Source organism: Chiloscyllium plagiosum, chromosome 18 (genome assembly GCF_004010195.1).
Source record: "Chiloscyllium plagiosum isolate BGI_BamShark_2017 chromosome 18, ASM401019v2, whole genome shotgun sequence".
NCBI lineage: Eukaryota > Metazoa > Chordata > Chondrichthyes > Orectolobiformes > Hemiscylliidae > Chiloscyllium > Chiloscyllium plagiosum.
Window position 1 is genome coordinate 34,157,029 of NC_057727.1, and position 20,408 is coordinate 34,177,436.

At 41.2% G+C, this 20,408-nt stretch overlaps 1 protein-coding gene across 8 annotated transcripts in view; it reads right to left on the bottom strand.

Moving 5' to 3' along the window:
• Positions 1-1,339: 1,339 nt before the first annotated feature.
• LOC122559040 (protein FAM3C-like) overlaps positions 1,340-20,408 on the bottom strand; it is a 57,597-nt gene continuing 38,528 nt past the window's right edge. For 7 of the 8 annotated variants that reach the window (XM_043708207.1, XM_043708203.1, XM_043708200.1 and 4 more), the window contains 6 exons: positions 18,520-18,640; positions 17,414-17,472; positions 17,266-17,316; positions 16,890-16,974; positions 12,835-12,961; positions 1,340-1,748 (listed from right to left, as the gene is read on the bottom strand). In XM_043708207.1, coding sequence (XP_043564142.1) covers positions 1,659-1,748; positions 12,835-12,961; positions 16,890-16,974; positions 17,266-17,316; positions 17,414-17,472; positions 18,520-18,640 — 533 coding nt within the window. In that variant the 3' untranslated portion in view covers positions 1,340-1,658. Of the gene's footprint in view, positions 1,749-10,255; positions 10,306-12,834; positions 12,962-16,889; positions 16,975-17,265; positions 17,317-17,413; positions 17,473-18,519; positions 18,641-20,408 lie in introns of all 8 variants that reach the window. The other variant, XM_043708202.1, reaches the window with a different exon arrangement.

Genomic DNA, 20,408 nt, shown 5'->3' on the forward strand with positions numbered 1-20,408 from the left:
GTGGGGATAAAGGAGGCTCAAAGTGAGGTGTGGGGAGAAGGGGCTGTAAAAGGCTTCAAGGGTGTGAGAGGAGACAGGATGGGAGAAAGGAAACACAGGCTTTAAGAGGGTGGGGATGAGAAGGATGCTGCAAACAAGGAGGGCAGAAGGAGGCTACAAGGGGTGTTAGATAATGCGTGTTTGCAAGGACTGTGGACAATTTGGAATCTACAGAGGAGACAGAATAGTTTAGAAACCCATCAACAAAGAAATACTCTGTCAAACTGGAGCTAAGAAAATGTGAAATCACAGAGGTAATGTGTTACTTGAAATTGAATGTGAAAACTATCTTCAGTTTGTTTAGGTTCAAGAACTACTATGAGGAGAAAATATATACTGTAAAATATATTGTAATAAACATTTTGTCAATTTTTTAATTCAATCCGAGATTGAGATTTGAGATGTAGTGAGAAGTTTTCTAATGGCTAGGTTAAAATGTTCTAATTTTGTTCATATGCAATGGAAACACACTATTAGCTAAGACTTCACAGTCTGCACAAGGTGTGCTTTTGGCATAGCTTTTTGTGTGTTGATGTGTGCATCAGTTATTTTGAAAGCATCTTTCACTGTTAACTCAAACTTGTTGATTTCTAGCAATCTAAATACTCTGGTGTCTAAAAACTTCATGCCTTTGTTTGTTTAAGGCTTTATGTTTAATAGTGGGTTGATAATTAAAAATATTGGTAATTCTGACTAATTCTGCTTCTGCTGGTGTTCCTATGTCCTATATGCACAGAAGGTATTGTTACTATGTGGCTGCATCACCTAATAAATGAATAAGTGAGGTTGAAAAAGGGATTTCAGAAAACCAAAAGCTGGCCTCTGAATTTTTCAAAACATTCGTTTGATCAAATGCTGATGATTGTGGACATCTCTACATCTGACCTCATGTTCGAGGGAAACTGTTTCTAATTTTACCAAATATTGCTCATCATATTATGATGAATTTCTGTACTTCCTGTAACAATGATTGACAAGGTTGGACAATAAAACAACATGATTTTTGATGTAGGACAAACAAAATTTTAATGAGACGTAAGTGCATAAATGAATCAAGGATGTAAAATGATAGCCTTTGCAAGAAATACAAAACATAAAAAAATGTACACTGTTAGAATTTCCAGTAGTTTGACCAGTGCAATTATGGAGAAACTAGCTGAACCAATGTAAAAGATCATGGAGTTAAATGCAAGTTGAAGCAATAAATTGAGTTTCTGGTCTCTTTAGCATTGGTTTAAGCAAAAATTAACCCCAGGCTGAAATAATGACAATGGTGAGTTTCCTTCAAATACCATGATTAAATTGTAATTTAATTACCAGTAGGTTCATTTCTGACTTTCTAATGAACCTGCTAACAGATGGTATTATACAACTTCGGAGTAGGTGGAACATGAACCCAGGCATCCTGACCCATAGGTAGGGACACTACCACTGTGCTGCAACAGCCTTCAAATATGTATACCTTACCTGGTAAGATAAATGGAAATTGAAGCTTTACTGGGCAACAATAATAAATTTGAAGAGGGTAAAAATAGTAAATTGATCATTATTGATTTGGGGAATAAAGAACCAATATAATGTTTTAAAGAAATGTCAAAATACAATTTTATAAATTGCAGTTAATCCATCTTTCTTGGTATGCAACCCTCCATTTCGATTGCTTCAGGCCATTGTCCGTATTTGTTCTTTGATTTCTCATTCTTCAGGATCTGTTAACAAAAATATATCTTTAATGAAAATACTGCTTAGATACTTAAAGTAATTTTTGTTTCTTTCATTAAAATGCAATCGTCCTCAGTGACATTTGAGATTTACTGTTCTTTATTTAGAACTGAAGATGTTTTCTTTGATTTACTGACCACCCAAAAGTTTACTAAACAAGAACAATCTTTTCCAGTTTCAAATTTAAAACATGTCTTGAACCCTGGGTGAAAGTGGGACTGTGTATCCCGTCTCAGCCTATGTTCACAGCAGCACATCCTTTTCCATTGTTATCTGGGAGGTTCTCCAGATCTGTTCTTCCCTATTGAAAACACAGGCAGAAAAAAACTCACCATCTGGACATCAACAGCATGTAAAGATTGCAGTGGAACCATATTTGAGAACAGCAATGAATAGAATGGTTATTGACATCCTAAGTTAGGTTTTTACCCCATGCCCCATGGTTATACTGCCAGTACAGAATCACAGGGATAAAAAATAATACTTTCTTATTTGTCAGATACAAATATAAAATATGAACCATAATGTATGTCAAAACAGGAATACATTAATCACAGAAGCGCTGTGGCACAGAAGAAGGCCATTCAGCCCACAGTGTCTGCACTGGCTCTCCAAATGACCTTCATGACTATTAGTGCCACTCCCTTTCCATTTCCCCATATTCCCCACACTGTCTCATTTAACTAATCATCTCATGGCCACATCTCAAGATGATGCATTTCCACACCTGAATCATTCACGTGAAGACATCTTTTCCACATCACAATTGCTTGTTTTTCATTACTGAGACGTTTGCAAATTGATGTAGACTTAATGAACACTTCAGCTACTAGGAACTAGATTTGAATATAAGGAGGATATCCCTTTAAGGCACGCAACATAATGTGAGCCAAAAAGCTCTACCTCATCACATGACCAGGAACCAGTGTTATTCTATACCACCCAGAGACAACCTTATTCATGTAATCCTGCATTTCCATTGGTTAACCCACCCAGCCTGCACATCCCTGAACACTATGGGCAATTTCTCATGGCCATTACACCTATCCTGCTCATCTTTGGACTGTGGGAGGAAACCAGAGCACCCGGAGGAAACCCATGCAGACACGGGGACAATGTGCAAACTCCACGCAGACAGTCACTGAGGGTAGAATCAAACCCAGGTCCCTGGCGCTGCGAGGCAAACGAGCTGCTCATGCAGAAGAGGAATCAAACTGAACATAAAATGTTCACTCTGTCTCTCTCTCATGGTCCTTTGACTCAAGGAGTTTGGTAATTTATTTGGAGATGTGTTGCTGGAAAAGCGCAGCAGGTCAGGCAGCATCCAGGGAACAGGAGAATCGACGTTTCGGGCATCCGTCGATTCTCCTGTTCCCTTGGATGCTGCCTGACCTGCTGCGCTTTTCCAGCAACACATTTCCAGCTCTGATCTCCAGCATCTGCAGACCTCACTTTCTCCTCAATTTATTTGGAGAACCTTCCATGATTTTTTTGTTGTATGAGGAGGCATAAATGCGACCCATTGTACCTGAACCCCAGTTTGAGATCTCTGTCCTTAACGCTGAACTTTATTCCTCATGTCATATTGCCTCCAGCTGGGTTTAAGTGCCAAGTTCATACAGAGCTGTAGAAAATATTCTGCTTTTGATTCCTTCCCAGTAGCAGCTGGAAAGGGACTGCTGATTACTCTTTGGATTTTAACAGCTGGTATACAAAATCCTAGATATACCTCCTAACATCAACCCATCCGTTGCTATCCCCATCTCGAACAGGTAATCCGTTTTGGGACACTGTAGCAGAATAGTCTCTCAGGGGAGTGACAGCCAGGTTTCTGGTACTGTGACTGGATCTGCTCTAGTGAGGGCTAAGTCAGGTTCCAAGTGATTGATTGCAATCGGGAACACTCTAGCCTGGGGCACAGACAAACCTTTCTGCGCTGTCAGCAAGACATCATGATGGTGTGTTGCCTCCATGGTGCCAGGGTCAAGGGTGTCTCGGAGAGAGTGCAGAGTATTTTCTAAGGTGTGAATGACCAGCACAAGGTCACTGTGCACTGTGCATGTACCAACGAAATAGGGAGGGAAAGGGACAAGATTCTGCAGAGAACATATTGGAAGCTAGGCAGGAGGTTAAAATGTAGGTCCTGGAGGGTAGTAATGTCTGGACTACTCCCAGCGTTATGTGCTCATGGGTGTACAAATAGGAGGAAAGAGCAGATGAATGTGTGGATAGGGGGAAGGATTCACATCCTTGGACCATTGGGATCAATTCAGGGGTAGATGTGACCTGCGTAAGAGGGACAGGTTGCACGTGAATTGCAAGGGGACCAATATCCCTGCGAGGAGATTTGTTAGTGCTAAGATTTGCTTTCCCAAAATGCAGCACCTCGCACTTATCTGAATTAAACTCCATCTGCCACTTCTCAGCCCATTGGCCCAACTGGTCCAGATCCTGTTGTAATCTGAGGTAACCCTCTTTGCTGTCCACTACATCTCCAATTTTGGTGTCATCTGCAAACTTACTAACTGTACCTCTTATGCTCGCATCCAAATCATTTATGTAAATGACAAAAAGTAGAGGACCCAGCACCGATCCTTGTGGCACTCCACTGGTCACAGGCCTGTAGTCTGAAAAACAACCATCCACCATCACCCTCTATCTTCTACCTTTGAGCCAGTTCTGTATCTAAATGGCTAGTTCTCCCTGTATTCCATGAGATCTAACCTTGCTAATCAATCTCCCATGGGGAACTTTGTCGAATACCTTGCTGAAGTCCATATAGATCACATCTACCACTCTGCCGTCATCAATCCTCTTCGTTACTTCTTCAAAAAACTCAATCAAGTTTGTGAGAAATGATTTCCCCTGCACAAAGCCATGTTGACTATTCCTAATCAGTCCTTGCCTTTCCAAATACATGTTCAACCTATCTCTCAGGATTTCCTCTAACAACTTGCCCACCACTGAAGTCAGGGTCACTGTTTTGTAGTTCCCTGGCTTGTCCTTACCACTGTTCTTAAACAGTGGCACCACGTTTGCCAACCTCCAGTCTTCTGGCACCTCACCTGTGACTATCGATGAAACAAATATCTCAGCAAGAGGCCCAGCAATCACTTCTCTAGCTTCCCACAGAGATCTCGGGTACACCTGATCAGGTCCTGGGGATTTATCCACATTTACCCGTTTCAAGACAACCAGCACTTCCTCCTCTATAATATGGACATTTTGCAAGATGTCACCATCTATTTCCCTACAGTCTATATCTTCCATATCCTTTTCCACAGTAAATACTGATGCAAAATACTCATTTAGTATCTCCCCCATTTTCTGCGGCTCCACACAAAGGCCGACTTGCTGATCTTTGAGGGGCCCCAGTCTCTCCTAGTTACCCTTTTGTCCTTAATGTATTTGTAAAAACCCTTTGGATTCTCCTTAATTCTATTTGCCAAAGCTATCTCATGTCCCCTTTTTGCCCTCCTGATTTCCCTCTTAAGTAGACTCCTACTTCCTTTATACTCTTCGAAGGATTCACTTGATCTATCCTGTCTGTACCCGACATATGCTTCCTTCTTTTTCTGAAACAAACCCTCAATTTCTTCCGTCATCCAGCATTCCCTATACCTACCAGCCTTCCCTTTCACCCTAACAGGAATATATTTTCTCTGGATTCTCATTATCTCATTTCTGAACGCTTCCCATTTTTCAGCCGTCCCTTTACCTGTGAAAATCTGCCCCCAATTAGCTTTTGAAAGTTCTTGCCTAATACCGTCAAAATTGGCCTTTCTCCAATTTAGAACTTCAACTTTTAGATCTGGTCTATCCTTTTCCATCACGATTTTAAATCTAATAGAATTATGGTCGCTGGCCCCAAAGTGCTCCCCCCCTGACACCTCAGTCACCTGCCCTGCCTTATTGTCCAAGAGTAGGTCACGTTTTGCACCTTCTCTAGTAGGTACATCCACATACTGAATCAGAAATTGTCTTGTACGCACTTAAACATTCCTCTCCATCTAAACCTTTAACACTATGGCAGTCCCAGTCGAGGTTTGGAAAGTTAAAATCCCCTACTATAACCACCCTATTATTCTTACAGATAGCTGAGGTCTCTTTACAAGTTTGTTCCTCAATTTCCCTCTGACTATTAGGGGATCTATAATACAATCCCAATAAGGTGATCATCCCTTTCTTATTTCTCAGTTCACCCAAATAACATCCCTGGATGTATTTCTGGGAATATCCTCCCTCAGCACAGCTGTAATGCTATCCCTTATCAAAAATGCCACTCCCCCTCCTCTCTTGCCTCCCTTTCTATCCTTCCTGTAGCATTTGTATCCTGGAACATTAAGCTGCCAGTCCTGCCCATCTGTGAGCTCTGTTTCTGTAATTGCTATGATATCCCAGTCTCATATTCCTAACCATGCCCTGAGTTCATCTGCCTTCCCTGTTAGGCCCCTTGCATTGAAATAAATGCAGTTTAATTTGTTAGTCCTACCTTGTCCCTGCTTGCCCTGACTGTTTGACTCACTTCTGTTCTCAACTGTACCAGTCTCAGATTGATCTCTTTCCGCACTATCTCCCTGGGTCCCATCCCCACACCTTACTAATTTAAATCCTCCTGAGCAGCTCTAGCAAATTTCCCTGCCAGTATATTAGTCCCCTTCCAATTTAGGTGCAATCCGTCCTTCTTGTACAGGTCACTTCTACCCCAAAAGAGATTCCAATGATCCAAAAATGTGAATCCTTCTCCCATACACCAGCTCCTCAGCCATGCATTCATCTGCTCTATCCTCCTATTCCTGCCCTCACTAGCTCGTAGCACTGGGAGTAATCCAGATATTACTACTCTCCAGGACCTCCTTATTAAATTTCTTCCATAACTCTCTGTAATCTCCCTTCAGAATCTCAATCTTTTCCCTTCCTATGTCGTTGGTTCCAATGTAGACAATGTCCTCCTGCTGGCCCCTCTCCCCCGTGAGAACATTTTGCACCCTCTCTGAGACATCCTTGATCCTGGCACCATTCTGCTGACCACAGAAATGTCTGTCTGTACCTTGGACTAGAGAGTCTCCTACAGCAATTGATCGCTTGGAACCCGATGTACCCCTCGTTGCATTAGAGCCAGTCTCAATACCAGAAACTTGGCTGTATGTGCTATGTTCCCCTGAGAATCCATCACTCCCTACATTTTCCAAAACAGCATACCTGTTTGAAATGGGTATATCCACAAAAGACTCCTGCACTAGGTGCCTACCTCTCTTACCTTTCCTGGAGTTAACCCATCTATGTGACTGTATCTGAGACTTTCTCCCCTTTCTATAACTGCCATCCATCACATACTGTTGGTGTTGCAAATTCCTCATTGCTTCTCACTGTCTCTCCAACCGATCCATTCGATTTGATAAGATTTGCATCCAACAGCATTTATGGCAGATATAATCCGCAGTAACCCTTAAACTCCCTTTAAACTCCCACATCTGACAAGAAGTACATATCACTGCAAAGGCCATTTTTGCTCCTTCACAATCTACAGACCCAGAAAATAACACCGTCTTATTCCTCTACAAACACTGCCCCAGGTTAAATTAATAGTTATGGCTAATATTTTAAGTTTAATCAAGAGACATATCTCCAAAATCATAGAATCAAGAAAGAACCCACTCTACTCACTACTGCAGCCTTTCTGTTTGACACACTTAAAACAACGATTCACTTATCTAACTCTGTGCTGTGAACTTCGCCCAAACAGGTTCCTCCAAGATCAGTTGTGAATTTCACTGTTTGTTAATTTTCCCAGGCACACTCCGATGTCCAACGATACATGAATTCAAACAGCAAAGGCAGTAACTGTGCAGGTTCTCTCTCTCTCTCTCTTGCACTGTCCTCACCATGTGCTTCCTTTGTCTGTGATTCTCCCTTTTAAAACTGTTGTTGTTTTGACTTTTTTTTCCCAAGTTCCAAAACAATGCAACAGCATGTGAAACAGTAATTGCTGCTCCTGGAATTTGAGGAAATCATCTCCAGCACCTAAAATACCTCAAAAAAGGAGCAGCTGTTACAGCCAGAAATTTTTCCCGTCCTCCATCTTGGATTACCCAGAATCAGTTAATCGTTGTGTACCTCAAGGATCTGTTTTGGGTCCACTACTGCTTATCATTTTTATAAACGACCTGGATGAGGGTGTAGAAGGATGGGTGAGTAAATTTGCAGATGACACTAAAGTCAGTAGAGTTGTGGATTCTGCAGAAGCATGTTGTAGTTTACAGAGGGACACAGATAAGCTGCAGAGCTGGGCTGAGAGGAGGCAAATGGAATTTAATGCAGAAAAGTGTGAGGTGATTCATTTTGGAAGGAGCAACAGGAATGCAGAGTACTGGGCTAATGGTAAGATTCTTGGTAGTGTAGATGAGCAGAGGGATCTCAGTGTCCATGTACACAGATCTCTGAAATTTGCCACTCAGGTTGATAGGATTGTTAAGAAGGTTTACGGTGTGTTAACTTTTATTGTTAGAAGGATTGAGTTTTGGAACCATGATGTTATGCAGCAGCTGTACAAAACTGTGGTGTGGTTGCACTTGTGAGAGTATTGCTTACAGTTCTGGTCGCCACATTATAAGAAGGAAATGGAAGCTTTGGAAGGGGTTGAGAGGAGATTTACTAGGATGTTGCCTGGTATGGAAGGAAGGTCTTGTAAGGAAAGGCTGAGGGACTTGAGGCTGTTTTTGTTAGAGACAAGAAGGTTGAGAGGTGACTTAATTGAGACATGGAAGATAATCAGAGGGTTAGCTCAGGTGGACAGTGAGAGCCATTTTTCTTGGATGGTGATGGCTAGCATGATGGGGCCTAACTTTAAATTGCGGGTTGATAGATATCGGTCAGATGTCAGAGGTAATTTCTTTACTCAGAAATTAGTTGGGACATGGAATGCACTGCCTGCAACGGTAGTACACTTGCCAGCTTTAAGGGCATTTAATGGTCATTGGATAGACATATGGATGAAAATGGAATAGCATAGGTTAGCTGGGCTTCAGATTGGTTTCACAGGTCAGTGCAACATCAAGGGCCGAAGGGCCTGTACTGCGCTGTAGTGTTCTGTGTTTTGTAAATACACAAAAGAAAATACAAAGTGAAAAGAAAAGGCAAAAGCAGAGTACACAGCAGAAACCATGCTGAAGATATATACTGAATGACCCCATGGTAATAAGATGACTGAAACGAAGACTCCTGCATATTAGTAATGTCTTAAAAAGGCAAAAGAGCATAAGGCTGGTACCACATCCTCCAGTGTGAATTGGAAGAGTGTGAATTGCCTATTTGAGTTCAAACATTTTGAACTAAGGCAGCTGTGCTTCACAGATCTTGCAGTTGCAAACTATTTACACAAGCCATAAAAACACTGATAACAATTTGTAAACAACATCAATGCTATGAGCTTATCTGAAGAGGACCAGAAAGAAGCTTCAAATATATACAAAGTTTCGAGAAGATCAGCTGCATGTAAGAGTTAATTGTCAAATGTACTACTTATAATTCATATTCTATTAGTGACAGTTACAAAAATCAATAGTTCAGTCTGTAAGTCAATGCTGTAACAGGGGTGACAATGTGATTTTTCAGAGACTGAAATGTTGGAGTGGATAATGGTGTTGGTAATTGCCTCAACACTGATCGAAGCATTCCAAAGGGACCACCTGGAAAAAAATTGAAAGGTTACAGCATTGATTCACTGCTAGCAGATGGCACAAAATATGAAGCCAGTATAGTCAGACAACAAGCACTGGATACAGCCAATAGAACTGCACTGTAGCTAGGACACAAAAAACAAGTCAGCTGTGTAGCATGGACGGTCTCTCACACTCCACAAAGCCCTCCTGCATTCCAAGATCTATGCAAGGCAGTGGTACAAAATGACACTGGGCCAAAGTAAGAAACAAATCTGGCTCCAAAGCCGCAGCTAGAGAGTATAACAGGGAACAGCCAAACAGAAGACTGACACAGCAGGATAACAATATCAACGAGGAGTGTACCAGAGACCTGAGTAAACATAAGCTAATGCACAGAGATCACAGAAAGACAGACCTGAGACATGACCTGGAGGAGATCAGAGGATAAACAAACATTTGACATTTTGTGGATGAAGCTTTCGGCACAATCAACATCATTATTCCATAAAAACTAGCAACTACTCAAGAAAAACCAAGATTGACATGGTAGCGTATGCAAGTACCTGAACATTCCAAATACTGAAGGACACTGACGGAACTCAATGATGAACCAAGCTTCTGCCAAATTAGCTGTTCAAATTACCCATCCCTTATATTAGTACATTAATGATACAATGCAGCTATGTAATTTAACCACAAGTATTTTACTTAACATGAGTAGACCAGCCATGGCAGAGCCATTAGTGTGGTGCTGGAAAACCACAGCCGGTCAACTTTGTGATTATACTTGAGATTATCAAGGTAGTTGGCAGTAGAAGGGATGGAATACTCACATTAAGCCACTCCCTGATTTACAACAATGGGCCCAGTCAGGTTTGATGTACTGCATGAGAGAGAAGATTTAATTGTGTCAATTAGCCCTCCCACAAGATTCAGCATTGGGAGAAAACTTAAGTACAAGCTTAATCGCATAGAATGCAATGGCATCATTCATTTGTGGATCACTACATGAACCGTTGTAGTTCTGTGAACTAAAAGAGGTATGTCTGGATCTGAAAATCATTGAAACATATCCACACAAGATTCCAACACTAGGAGAATTGAATCCCAGGCTCCTAGGACCTAGGTCCTTCTCTGAGGTGGACACCATGCCAAGGAATCTCAGCACGTCATTGCCTTCAGAACACTATCTGGAAAACAGTGCTTCCTTTCGGTTTATCATCAGTCAAGAACTACAGCAGCATAAGAACAGAATTACAGAAACTGGGCCTGTGAGAGTGGTGTGGATTCATTATTGACAGTATTGCAATAATGAGCAAATCAAAGAAAAACCTGGCCAGATCCCTCACTCATTGGTGGTGGGGATCACCATGAAAAGGTCATGTTCAGCACTAAGAAGTGCCAGATGAATGTAAGCCAGATCAATATTTTTGGCTCTGTATATTCAGGTTCTGGAATCTCTCCTCATCCAGGCAAAGTCCACAAAGACAAAGAATCTACAAGTTACATTAGGTTATTCAACTTTTTGGATATTGACCAGAACCTATGACCCAGAGAGGGAGAAAATGTCTTGAGTGCCTGCCCCATAAGATTTGCCATTTAACTCTCACAACAAGTTGCACGTATGTGCAGTAAGTTGAAAAGAATTTGATGTGCAAGAAAACTCATCCCAAGTCACAGCTGAAGTGATGATCTGTAGGATATTTGGCACAACAGCTTAATTCCAAAGTGGACAATGTATCCGGGATGGAGATAATCAGACATGAGGATGGGGGTCAAGAAAGAGTTTAATGAAACAGCAAATTTGTTTAATGTAGCAAACTCAGAGACACAGATAAATGAAAAGACAACTTTTTCCGTCATCAGTTTTTGTATTGCTAAGAGTATGGAGAAGATTAAATGATTTAAGACTGCACGCCTTTGAGGGAAAGCCAGGAAATGGGCTGATTGTTTTGGGGGGACATGATAGGATACAATATTGTAGATGTGTCTTTGGCCAATGCCAGACTGAGGATGAAATATGTCGAAGAGTGTGGTGCTGGAAAACCACAGCCGGTCAAGCAGCATCTGAGGAGCAGGAGAATCAATGTTGTGGGCATCAGCTTTTCATCAGGAATGAGGGGGTGGTCCAAGGCGCCTGAGAGATAAATGGGAGGGGGGTGAGGGGCTGGGGGGAAGGTAGCTGGGAATGTGATAGGTAGATGAAGGTTGCTGGGAGTGCAATAGATGGATGGAGGAAGGGGTAAAGGTTGGAGAGAAGGGTGGAGCGGATAGGTGGGAAGAGAAGATGGACAGGTAGGTCAGGTCAAGAGGCCATTGTCGAGTGGAAAGTTGGAACTGGGATAAGGTGGGGGGAGGGGAAATGAAGAAACTGGTGAAATCCAAATTGATCCCATGTGGTTGGAGGGTCCCAAAGCAGAAGATGAGGTGTTCTTCCTCCAGGTGTTGGGTGGCTAGAATTTGGTGGTGGAGGTGGCCCAGGATTTGCATGTCCTTAGTGGAGTGGGGGGGTGGGGAGTTTAAGAATCCTTCCACATCCAGTAGAGATTTTCCTGTACCTCCAAAACCTCATCTACTGTGTCCGTTGCTCTTGATGTTGTCTGCCCTACACTGGGGAGGCAGGACGCCAACTTGTGGAATGTTTCAGGGAACATCTCTAGGACACACAGACTAAACAACCCCACCACCTTGTGGCTGAATACTTTAACCCCCCTCCCACTCCACCAAGGACATGCAAGTCTTGGGCCACCTCCACCGACAAACTGTAGCCACCCGATGCCTGGAGGAACAATGCCTCATCTTCTGCCTTGGGACCCTCCAACCACACGGGATCAATGTGAATTTCACCAGTTTCCTCATTTCCCCTCCTCCAGCCTTATCCCAAATCCAACCTTCCAACTCGGCACCGCCCTCTTGAACTGTCTTACCTGTCCATCTTCCTTCCCACCTATCCGCTCCACCCTCTTCTCCAACCTATCACTTTCACTCACACATTCATCTACCCATCACATTCCCAGCTACCTTCTCCTCAGCCCTACACCCCCCCTCCCAAAAAAGGTGTCAAGCCCAAAATCTGGGCTGCTCAGACTTCAATGTTCAGGTACTAAGTTTGATCCCTATGCCCTTGGTTACAAAAGTTCACTTGATGTGAATTATGAGGCTGTGAAAAAGCTGTCCAATCACGCCATCCACTTTAATTTTGTTTCATGAAACTTCACAAAAATGGTTGCAAGTAATACAAGATTAAAAAAATAAGCTGTTACTCAGCCTCAAATCATAACCATGCAATCCATCTGTACATAAACTAGCAACATTCAACCACAAGAATATATATCAATTAAACAAAATATCAGTACTTCAATATTTGATCAAATTAATTAATTTGGATTGCAATTATATTCTTCATTCACACCTGTTCAAATGGACTTTTCTCCTTAATTGGTTTTGCTCCAACAAAAATCCAATTGTCCCGAAACTTCACATCATGAACTAAGGAACTTCCTAGCTCACTAAAAAGTGTTCTTGCTTCATCAGTAAACCTAAAAAAGGAAAAAAAAAGATCAATTTGTATTTACTTAAAGCAACCATTTTTTAAAAATGTGGACTGAACTACAAAAGCTATCGAGAAGAGCTGTACAAATCAGAAAAGCCTGTGTGGAACAGTAAATTAGCACACTGACCTTCTGGATCTATGTTTGAATACACTTAAGACTGAGAGGTTGAAGCTTCCTATGTGTCTGGTAGGGAATTATTAAAATGAGTTTGGCAGCTCTTACATTTGGTGTGACATGAGGCACAGGATGGGAACCAACAAGAGGGAAAAACATAGTTGATCTCATCCTTATCAACTATCGGTTGCAGATGTATCTGTCAATGACAGTATTGATAAGAATTACAACTATGTAGCCCTTGTAGACACTACACATTAAGAATACCTTCTATTGTGATATGTGGCATTATCACCATGCTAAATGGGACAAATCTCGCACTGACATAACAAGTAAAGACTGAGCATGAGATGCTGTGGGCCATCAACAGCAGCAGAATTGTTCATAGAGTCGTAGAGGTGTACGCATCCATGCCGACCAGATATCCCAACCCAATCTAGTCCCACCTGCCAGCACCCGGTCCATATCCCTCCAAACCCTTCCTGTTCATATACCCATCCAAATGCCTCTTAAATGTTGCAATTGTACCAGTCTCCACCACATCTTCTGGCAGCTCATTCCATACACGTACCAGCCTCTGCGTGAAAAAGTTGCCCCTTAGGTCTCTTTTATATCTTTCCCCTCTCACCCTAAACCTATGCCCTCTAGTTCTGGACTCCCCAATGTTCCTTAGACAGCACCTTCCAAACCCACAATCATTTCCATCTAGAAAGACAAGGGCAGTAGGTACATGGGAACACCATCACCTGTAAGTTCCCCGCTGAGCTGCTCCCTATCCTCACTTGGAAATATATTGCCGTTCCTTCACTATCTCTGGGTCAAAATCCTGGAATTCCCTCCCCAAAGTCATTGTGATCAACCCACAGCAGGTGGACTGCAGTGATTCAAGAAGACAGCTCACCACCACCTTAAGGGTGACTAGGGAGGGGTGATAAATGCTGGCTGGTCAGCAATGCAGACGTCCCATGTGTGAATGAATAAAAAGAATTTCCATTTTACTAAAATAACAATTTGCATTTATATAGCACTTTTAGCGCTAAAAAAAGGAAATCACTTCTTCAAAGTGATAATAATAGTAATTATGAAAAGCTTAATCAAAGAGAAGTAGTGTAAGGAAGGCCTAAACTGAGAAGATGGCATTAACATCACTGAATCCCTTTGCTATCAGTTCTGTGGCAGTTGCCATTGACCAGAAACTGAACTGACCTAGCCATATAAATACAATGACTACAAAAGCAGAACAAATAGGAATCCTATAATGAATAACTCACCTCCTAACCACTCTGAGCCTGTATAATGAAATTCTTACCCTTGGCTTACATGAGTGTAGTTCAACAACACTGAAGAAGCTCAATATTACCTGGATAAAGCAATTTGCCGATTAGCACACCTTTTGGTATTTTAAACATTAATTCCCTTCACCACAATTGGGATAGTGTGTACCATCTGTATGATGTACTCCAACAACACAGGATACCTCAACACATTCCAAACCTGTGACCTCTGCCATTTATAAGGTGAAGGGCAGAAGATACAGGGGAACACCATCACCTTGGAGTGTCCTCTCCAAGACACTCACCATCCTGACTTGGAAATACATTGTTGTTCCTTCAATGTCACTGGGTGAAAGAGCTGAAATTCCCTGTCCTAACAACACTGACGATGTACCTACAAACCATGGACTGCAGCGATTAAGGACGAGAGCTTATCGCCACCTTCTCAAGGACAACTTAGGATTTTCAATAAATGCTGGCCCAGCCAGTGACACCCATATCCCAGGAATGAATGAAGAAGAGTTAAAAGATGGTGGGGTTAGGGAATTTCAGTCAGTGAGATCTGGACAGCTGCTGGATGTATAGCTATAGAGAATCAATGGTGGAGTATAAGGAGGGAGAAGCACAAGAGGTAGAAAGAGGTGACATGATGGAGAGGAATGAGGCCACACAGGAATTTAAACATCAAAGTAAAAATGTTCATATTGAAAGGATGGCGCACCTAAAGTCAATGTTGATCAGTGAGGACAGGATGAGATGTGAGAGTGAAGGTGCACTGCAGAGTTTTAGATGAGTTGATTTATGGAGGATAGAGATAGGAGTTCTAGGTCAAAATGTGTCTGAATATTTGAATCTGAAGATGCCAGACATGAATGAAAGTTTTAGCAACAGTTTGGTTGAAGTAAGGTTAAAGACAGAGGTCATAAGAGAGATGGGACAACTGCTACAGAGAAATGGAATTAAAACATTGGCTCAAGTTCAGTTAGCATACCCCTTGCTAACGGCTTTGTTAAACTTGACATAGCTGAAGTTGGGAACGGAGTGAATGGTTGGTTTCAATTTTTTTTTGGTTGAGGCCATTATGTATTTGATCTTTCCATTAATTAGCTGGAGGACTTTTACCTCATCCAAGAGATTCTTGCATGTGACTTACCCACATCGATAGAGTGGCATCGATGCAGAGTTTTATTTTGATGTAGAGGTGCCGGTGTTGGGTGTAACAAAGTTAAAAATCACACAACACCAGGTTATAGTCCAAGAGATTTATTTGGGAGGACAAGCTTTCGGAGTGTTGCTCCTTGGTCAGGGTAGCTAGCTGTTGGACTATAACTTGGTGTTGTGTGATTTTTGACTTTTAATTTGGCATTATTTAACTTGTTTCCAGGATGCTGGCATTTAGAAGTCACTTACTTTCTTGAATCTGGCTTTCATACCTTGGTAACAGATGCACAAATCAATTTTAAAAACTGTCTGAAGGCCACATTTCAGAATAAGGAAAGCTAATATAAACTTGGAAAGCTGATGATTTACTTGTGTGTAAAATGGTGCCAAAGTAAAAGCAACTATAATTTCACCTTCTGGTTTAATTTTTTTCTCCTATTTCCCTTAAACTGTTGGTGCCTGGCTTCATACATAGTGTTTGGAAATCAGGTCGCAGTTTCAACATGGAAATTGATGGCCTACAGAACTCTAGAGTAGGTAAATAGAATGCAGGTATTGGGAGAATTTCATCCACATTTTAAAATTTCCAATCCATCCTTTACTTGTTGCTTAAGAAAAACATGCTTCCCTTCCTGTTCTGAGTGGATATTAAACTGATGAAACACAGCATATTCTGCTGATAATAATGTAGCTGCAGACAAAGGCATTAATAAGTCAACAATTCAGATTTTTATTATTTTGATACTCAGCTAATACTTCTAACCCCAGAATCTAAAGCTACAGACTCTCCTAACCTACTAGCCAGTGTGCCAATGTTCTGGAGTCAGTTACCAGCCAGAATGATAGCCAGCTGATGAACATTAAGCATGCATGCTGTTTAACAGCACATTAAATATGATGCAGCATGTGTTTAATTCAAATTAGCAGCTTACTGTCCCAGCTGGTAACTTGCTTCAGAGCATTAGAATAGACACAGACAGATGGAGAGATGCAACAGGGTTGGATGGATGTATTAGAAGCAGCAACCGAGAGAAGTCTCACTAGAGTGGAAGCAGTATTAGGAGGCAGATCCACTATGTTTTCTCACAAAAGGTTTTCCTGTCGATAATAGAAACGTAGGCAATAAAAATTTGTACACTGGGATAACTGTGTTACAATGGGTTATAAATGATTCTGTTACAAATGATTACTACTGTAATTATTGAATGCTACATGTTCCATGGATGGGTTTCATTCGTTATTCCAAATTTCCACACATGATGAGATCACAATAAAACAAATTAGAACTGGATCACATGATGTGGTCTTGAGGCCAGACCACCATAGCCCATCACCCATTCCAGCCAGAAGCTGCTTTGACTCACTTTGTTGCCGGTTCATCAAAAGAAGCAAGTAGAACAATAGTCCCAGGTTTAACCTTATGTAAGAAATCCACCAGCAACTTGATATCTGGAAGAAAGGAAATTAGTAATCTTTTAATTCTATAATTTTACTTTCCTTGTGATATGAGCACTGGTTACTTGGTTAGTCTTTAGAGACAGTAATTAATATTGAAACCATTATGTTCTGTTTGCGTTTGTTGTGAATTTATCTCAACACCCATACCCCCCACCATCTACAAATGTCTAACAATGAAGGAAAGGGGTAGTTGATTGGGTTGATTATGTTTCTGTTTGTGCAGGATCAAAAATGTTTGTGCTAAATCAGAACAAAATCATTTCAAGTTTACAAGCATCTTACTTCCAGTCCACATGTCAAAAAAGTCAGTTGCTATTAGATCACCAGATGAAGCTGTGAAATGAAGAGATATAATCATCACTTTTTAGAAATAATAATTAATATGAAACAGTAGGAACATTTATTCAAAAAATGTTCACACTCTACTCACCATTAACTAAAGCAATATTTAATCCCTTTCCAATGTTATTCTTTATATTGTTCATGATTCTATAAGGAAGGGAAAAAAAGAAACATCTCAAATAGCAAGCAATCATTTTTACCATGATCTTGAACCCATGATTTGTGCAGTGTCTTTATGACTGCTAAGCTGAACATTAAGGACCATCAGATTACTTGAACTTAAGAGTGAGGAGTGCATTGTACTGTGGGCGGCACGGTGGCACAGTGGTTAGCACTGCTGCCTCACAGCGCCAGAGATCCGGGTTCAATTCCTGACTCAGGTGACTGACTGTGTGGAGTTTGCATATTCTCCCCGTGTCTGCGTGGGTTTCCTCCGGGTGCTCCGGTTTCCTCCCACAGTCAAAAAATGTGCAGGTTAGGTGAATTGGCCACGCTAAATTGCCCGTAGTGTTAGGTGCAGGGGTAAATGTAGGGGAATGGGTCTGGGTGGGTACACGTCGGTGTGGACTTGTTGGGCGGGAGGGCCTGTTTCCACACTGTAAGAAATCTAAAATCCTTACCATCACTCAACATTGACAGAAAAGCAGAAGTTAATTTGTAAAGGATTGTAGATTGGAAATGCTAATCAACTTGACTTGAGACATTGTACAATATCTGAATGGGGTTGCAAATGTCTGGAAAAAAGTTATCTTTTAGGATGAGTGGAACATACGGTCTGAATTGGTTTATGGGGCCTGAAGATTTAAGCCCACTGATTGCTTATCTGCAGATTTTCTTTATTTCCCAGTTGGCTTTAATCCATTCCAATCAATCAGCATTAGAGTCTCCTTTCTTCATTTCTGCTCATCTCTTATTGTGTACTGCTTCCCTTCTATGGTCGATATCAGGAATGAGGACAAAGTCATATGAAAATTATTTGATGGCTGAATTCTTCATTTTGTTTCTTGACTCTGGTTAATATTTTATTAAATACTGAATGTCTTGCACCATTATAAGTCAAAACTGAATAATTGAGAGGCATACATTAGATTTAGAATGGTCTTCAATGAAACAAATATCATGGGAAGTTTACAATTCAAAGGATATTTACAATCTAGTTGCAGCAATGTTCAGAGTTAGATCTTTGCTACTTACGGTTTATCATTGATACAAATGTGGGGTCCAACAACATTAGCTGCCCCACTAATGATTTTAAATGGGAAATGGTTTGCAGTGCAACGTGTTTCCATTCCACACGGGGGCTTAACTTTTGGCTCTGTAATGTAAAAAGAAGCACATAATATACTTTTTATAATTCAAAAATGTAATTACCTCAAAATTGGCAGATGTTGTACCTTTCCTTTAGCTATTAAAGGAGTTTTAAAGGAGGCAATGAAGCAGACAGTGAGCATGTGCACTGGGAATTTGCTGCCTGTCATATCAATAAAAACGGCAAGAAATGAAACATCCGAGGATAGTGCTGAATAAAGCAATAGAAATTGCAGGTTCGAAAAGAGACCCAACACCTGTTTAAGAATTAGTTTAGGGAGAAAGTGAGGTCTGCAGATGCTGGAGATCAGAGCTGAAAATGTGTTGCTGGAAAAGCGCAGCAGGTCAGGCAGCATCCAGGGAACAGGAGAATCTATGTTTCGGGCATAAGCCCTTCTTCAGCCCATCGTTTATCTTTGGAGCAAATTATACACCGCCTTTTATTAAAGCTTCATAGAATAAATGAAACAGTTTCACTGGATTTTACTGGATGTAACTGAAATTTCAGCAAAACTGGAGTGAAATTATTTAAAATGTAAATATGTCTTCATCAGGCACTTTGTAAACTATTATTGCTTTAAGAGTGATGGTCTTTTAAGAAGCTCAACACACAAATGATTCAAGTATCTGGATGTAATCACATAACCTGAGACCACAACCGCTTTGCATGATAACACCCTAGAAAAAAGATCCGTCTATAGATTACTCTGTACTGTCTGAACTAGCTTAGTTATAACTAAATTATACCAGAGATGTTCAAATAAATGGAACCTGCATATCTCATTGTGTTTTAGATAGCTAAGCAATCACATGTTGTAGCTGTAATCACTCCCCAAATGCCCAAGTATAAGCACAAATGTTAGAGATTATTTACTCCCAACATAGCACCCAGCTGTTGATTTTCCAAATGTGTTATTAAGTATTGGAGCAGCTTAGCCTCATAGTAGACATACTCAGTTTTGTTGGCCAACCATGATGAAATAATGGCAAGCTCAACTTGAAACCAGAACTCTTTACTTTGGTAAGTTAAGTAAATGAAAACTAATCATTTAAGTACTAGAGTAAAGATGTCTTGTTGTGGTTGTATTGAGCCTCAGTGAGTCCTCAACTGGAGTACTGTGCCCATTTGTTTCTCCTAATGTAAGGAAGGAAATATTTGTTCGATGGAGATTCACCAGATTAATCCCTGGCATGGTGAAATTGTCTCATGAGGAAAGATTGAGTAAACTGGGTCTGTATTCTCTGGAATTTCACAGAATGAGGGTGATTTCATTGAAGCTCACAAAATTCTTACAGGGCATGACTGTTTGGATATTGATAGGATGCTTCTCTGGCTGGTGTTTCCAGGGTAATCTCAGGAGAAGGAGCAGACTATTTAAGACTGAGATGGGAGGAATCTATTCACTCAGGAGGTGGTGAATCTTTGGAATTCTTTCCACATGAGGCTGTGGAAGCTCAATCATTGAGCAGGTTCAAAACAGAAATCAATTATAGAGTCATAGAGATGTACAGCACGGAAACAGACCCTTCGGTCCAACCCGTCCATGCTGACCAGATATCCCAGCCCAACCTAGTCCCACCTGCCAGCACCCAGACCATATCTCTCTCAATCCCTTTTATTCACATATCTATCCAGATGCCTTTTAAATGCCTCCACCACTTCCTCTGGCAGCTCATTCCATACACGCACTGCCTTCTGTGCAAAAGAATTGCCCTTTGGGTCCTTTTTATATCCTTCCCCTCTCACCTTAAACCTATGCCCTCTAATTTTGGAC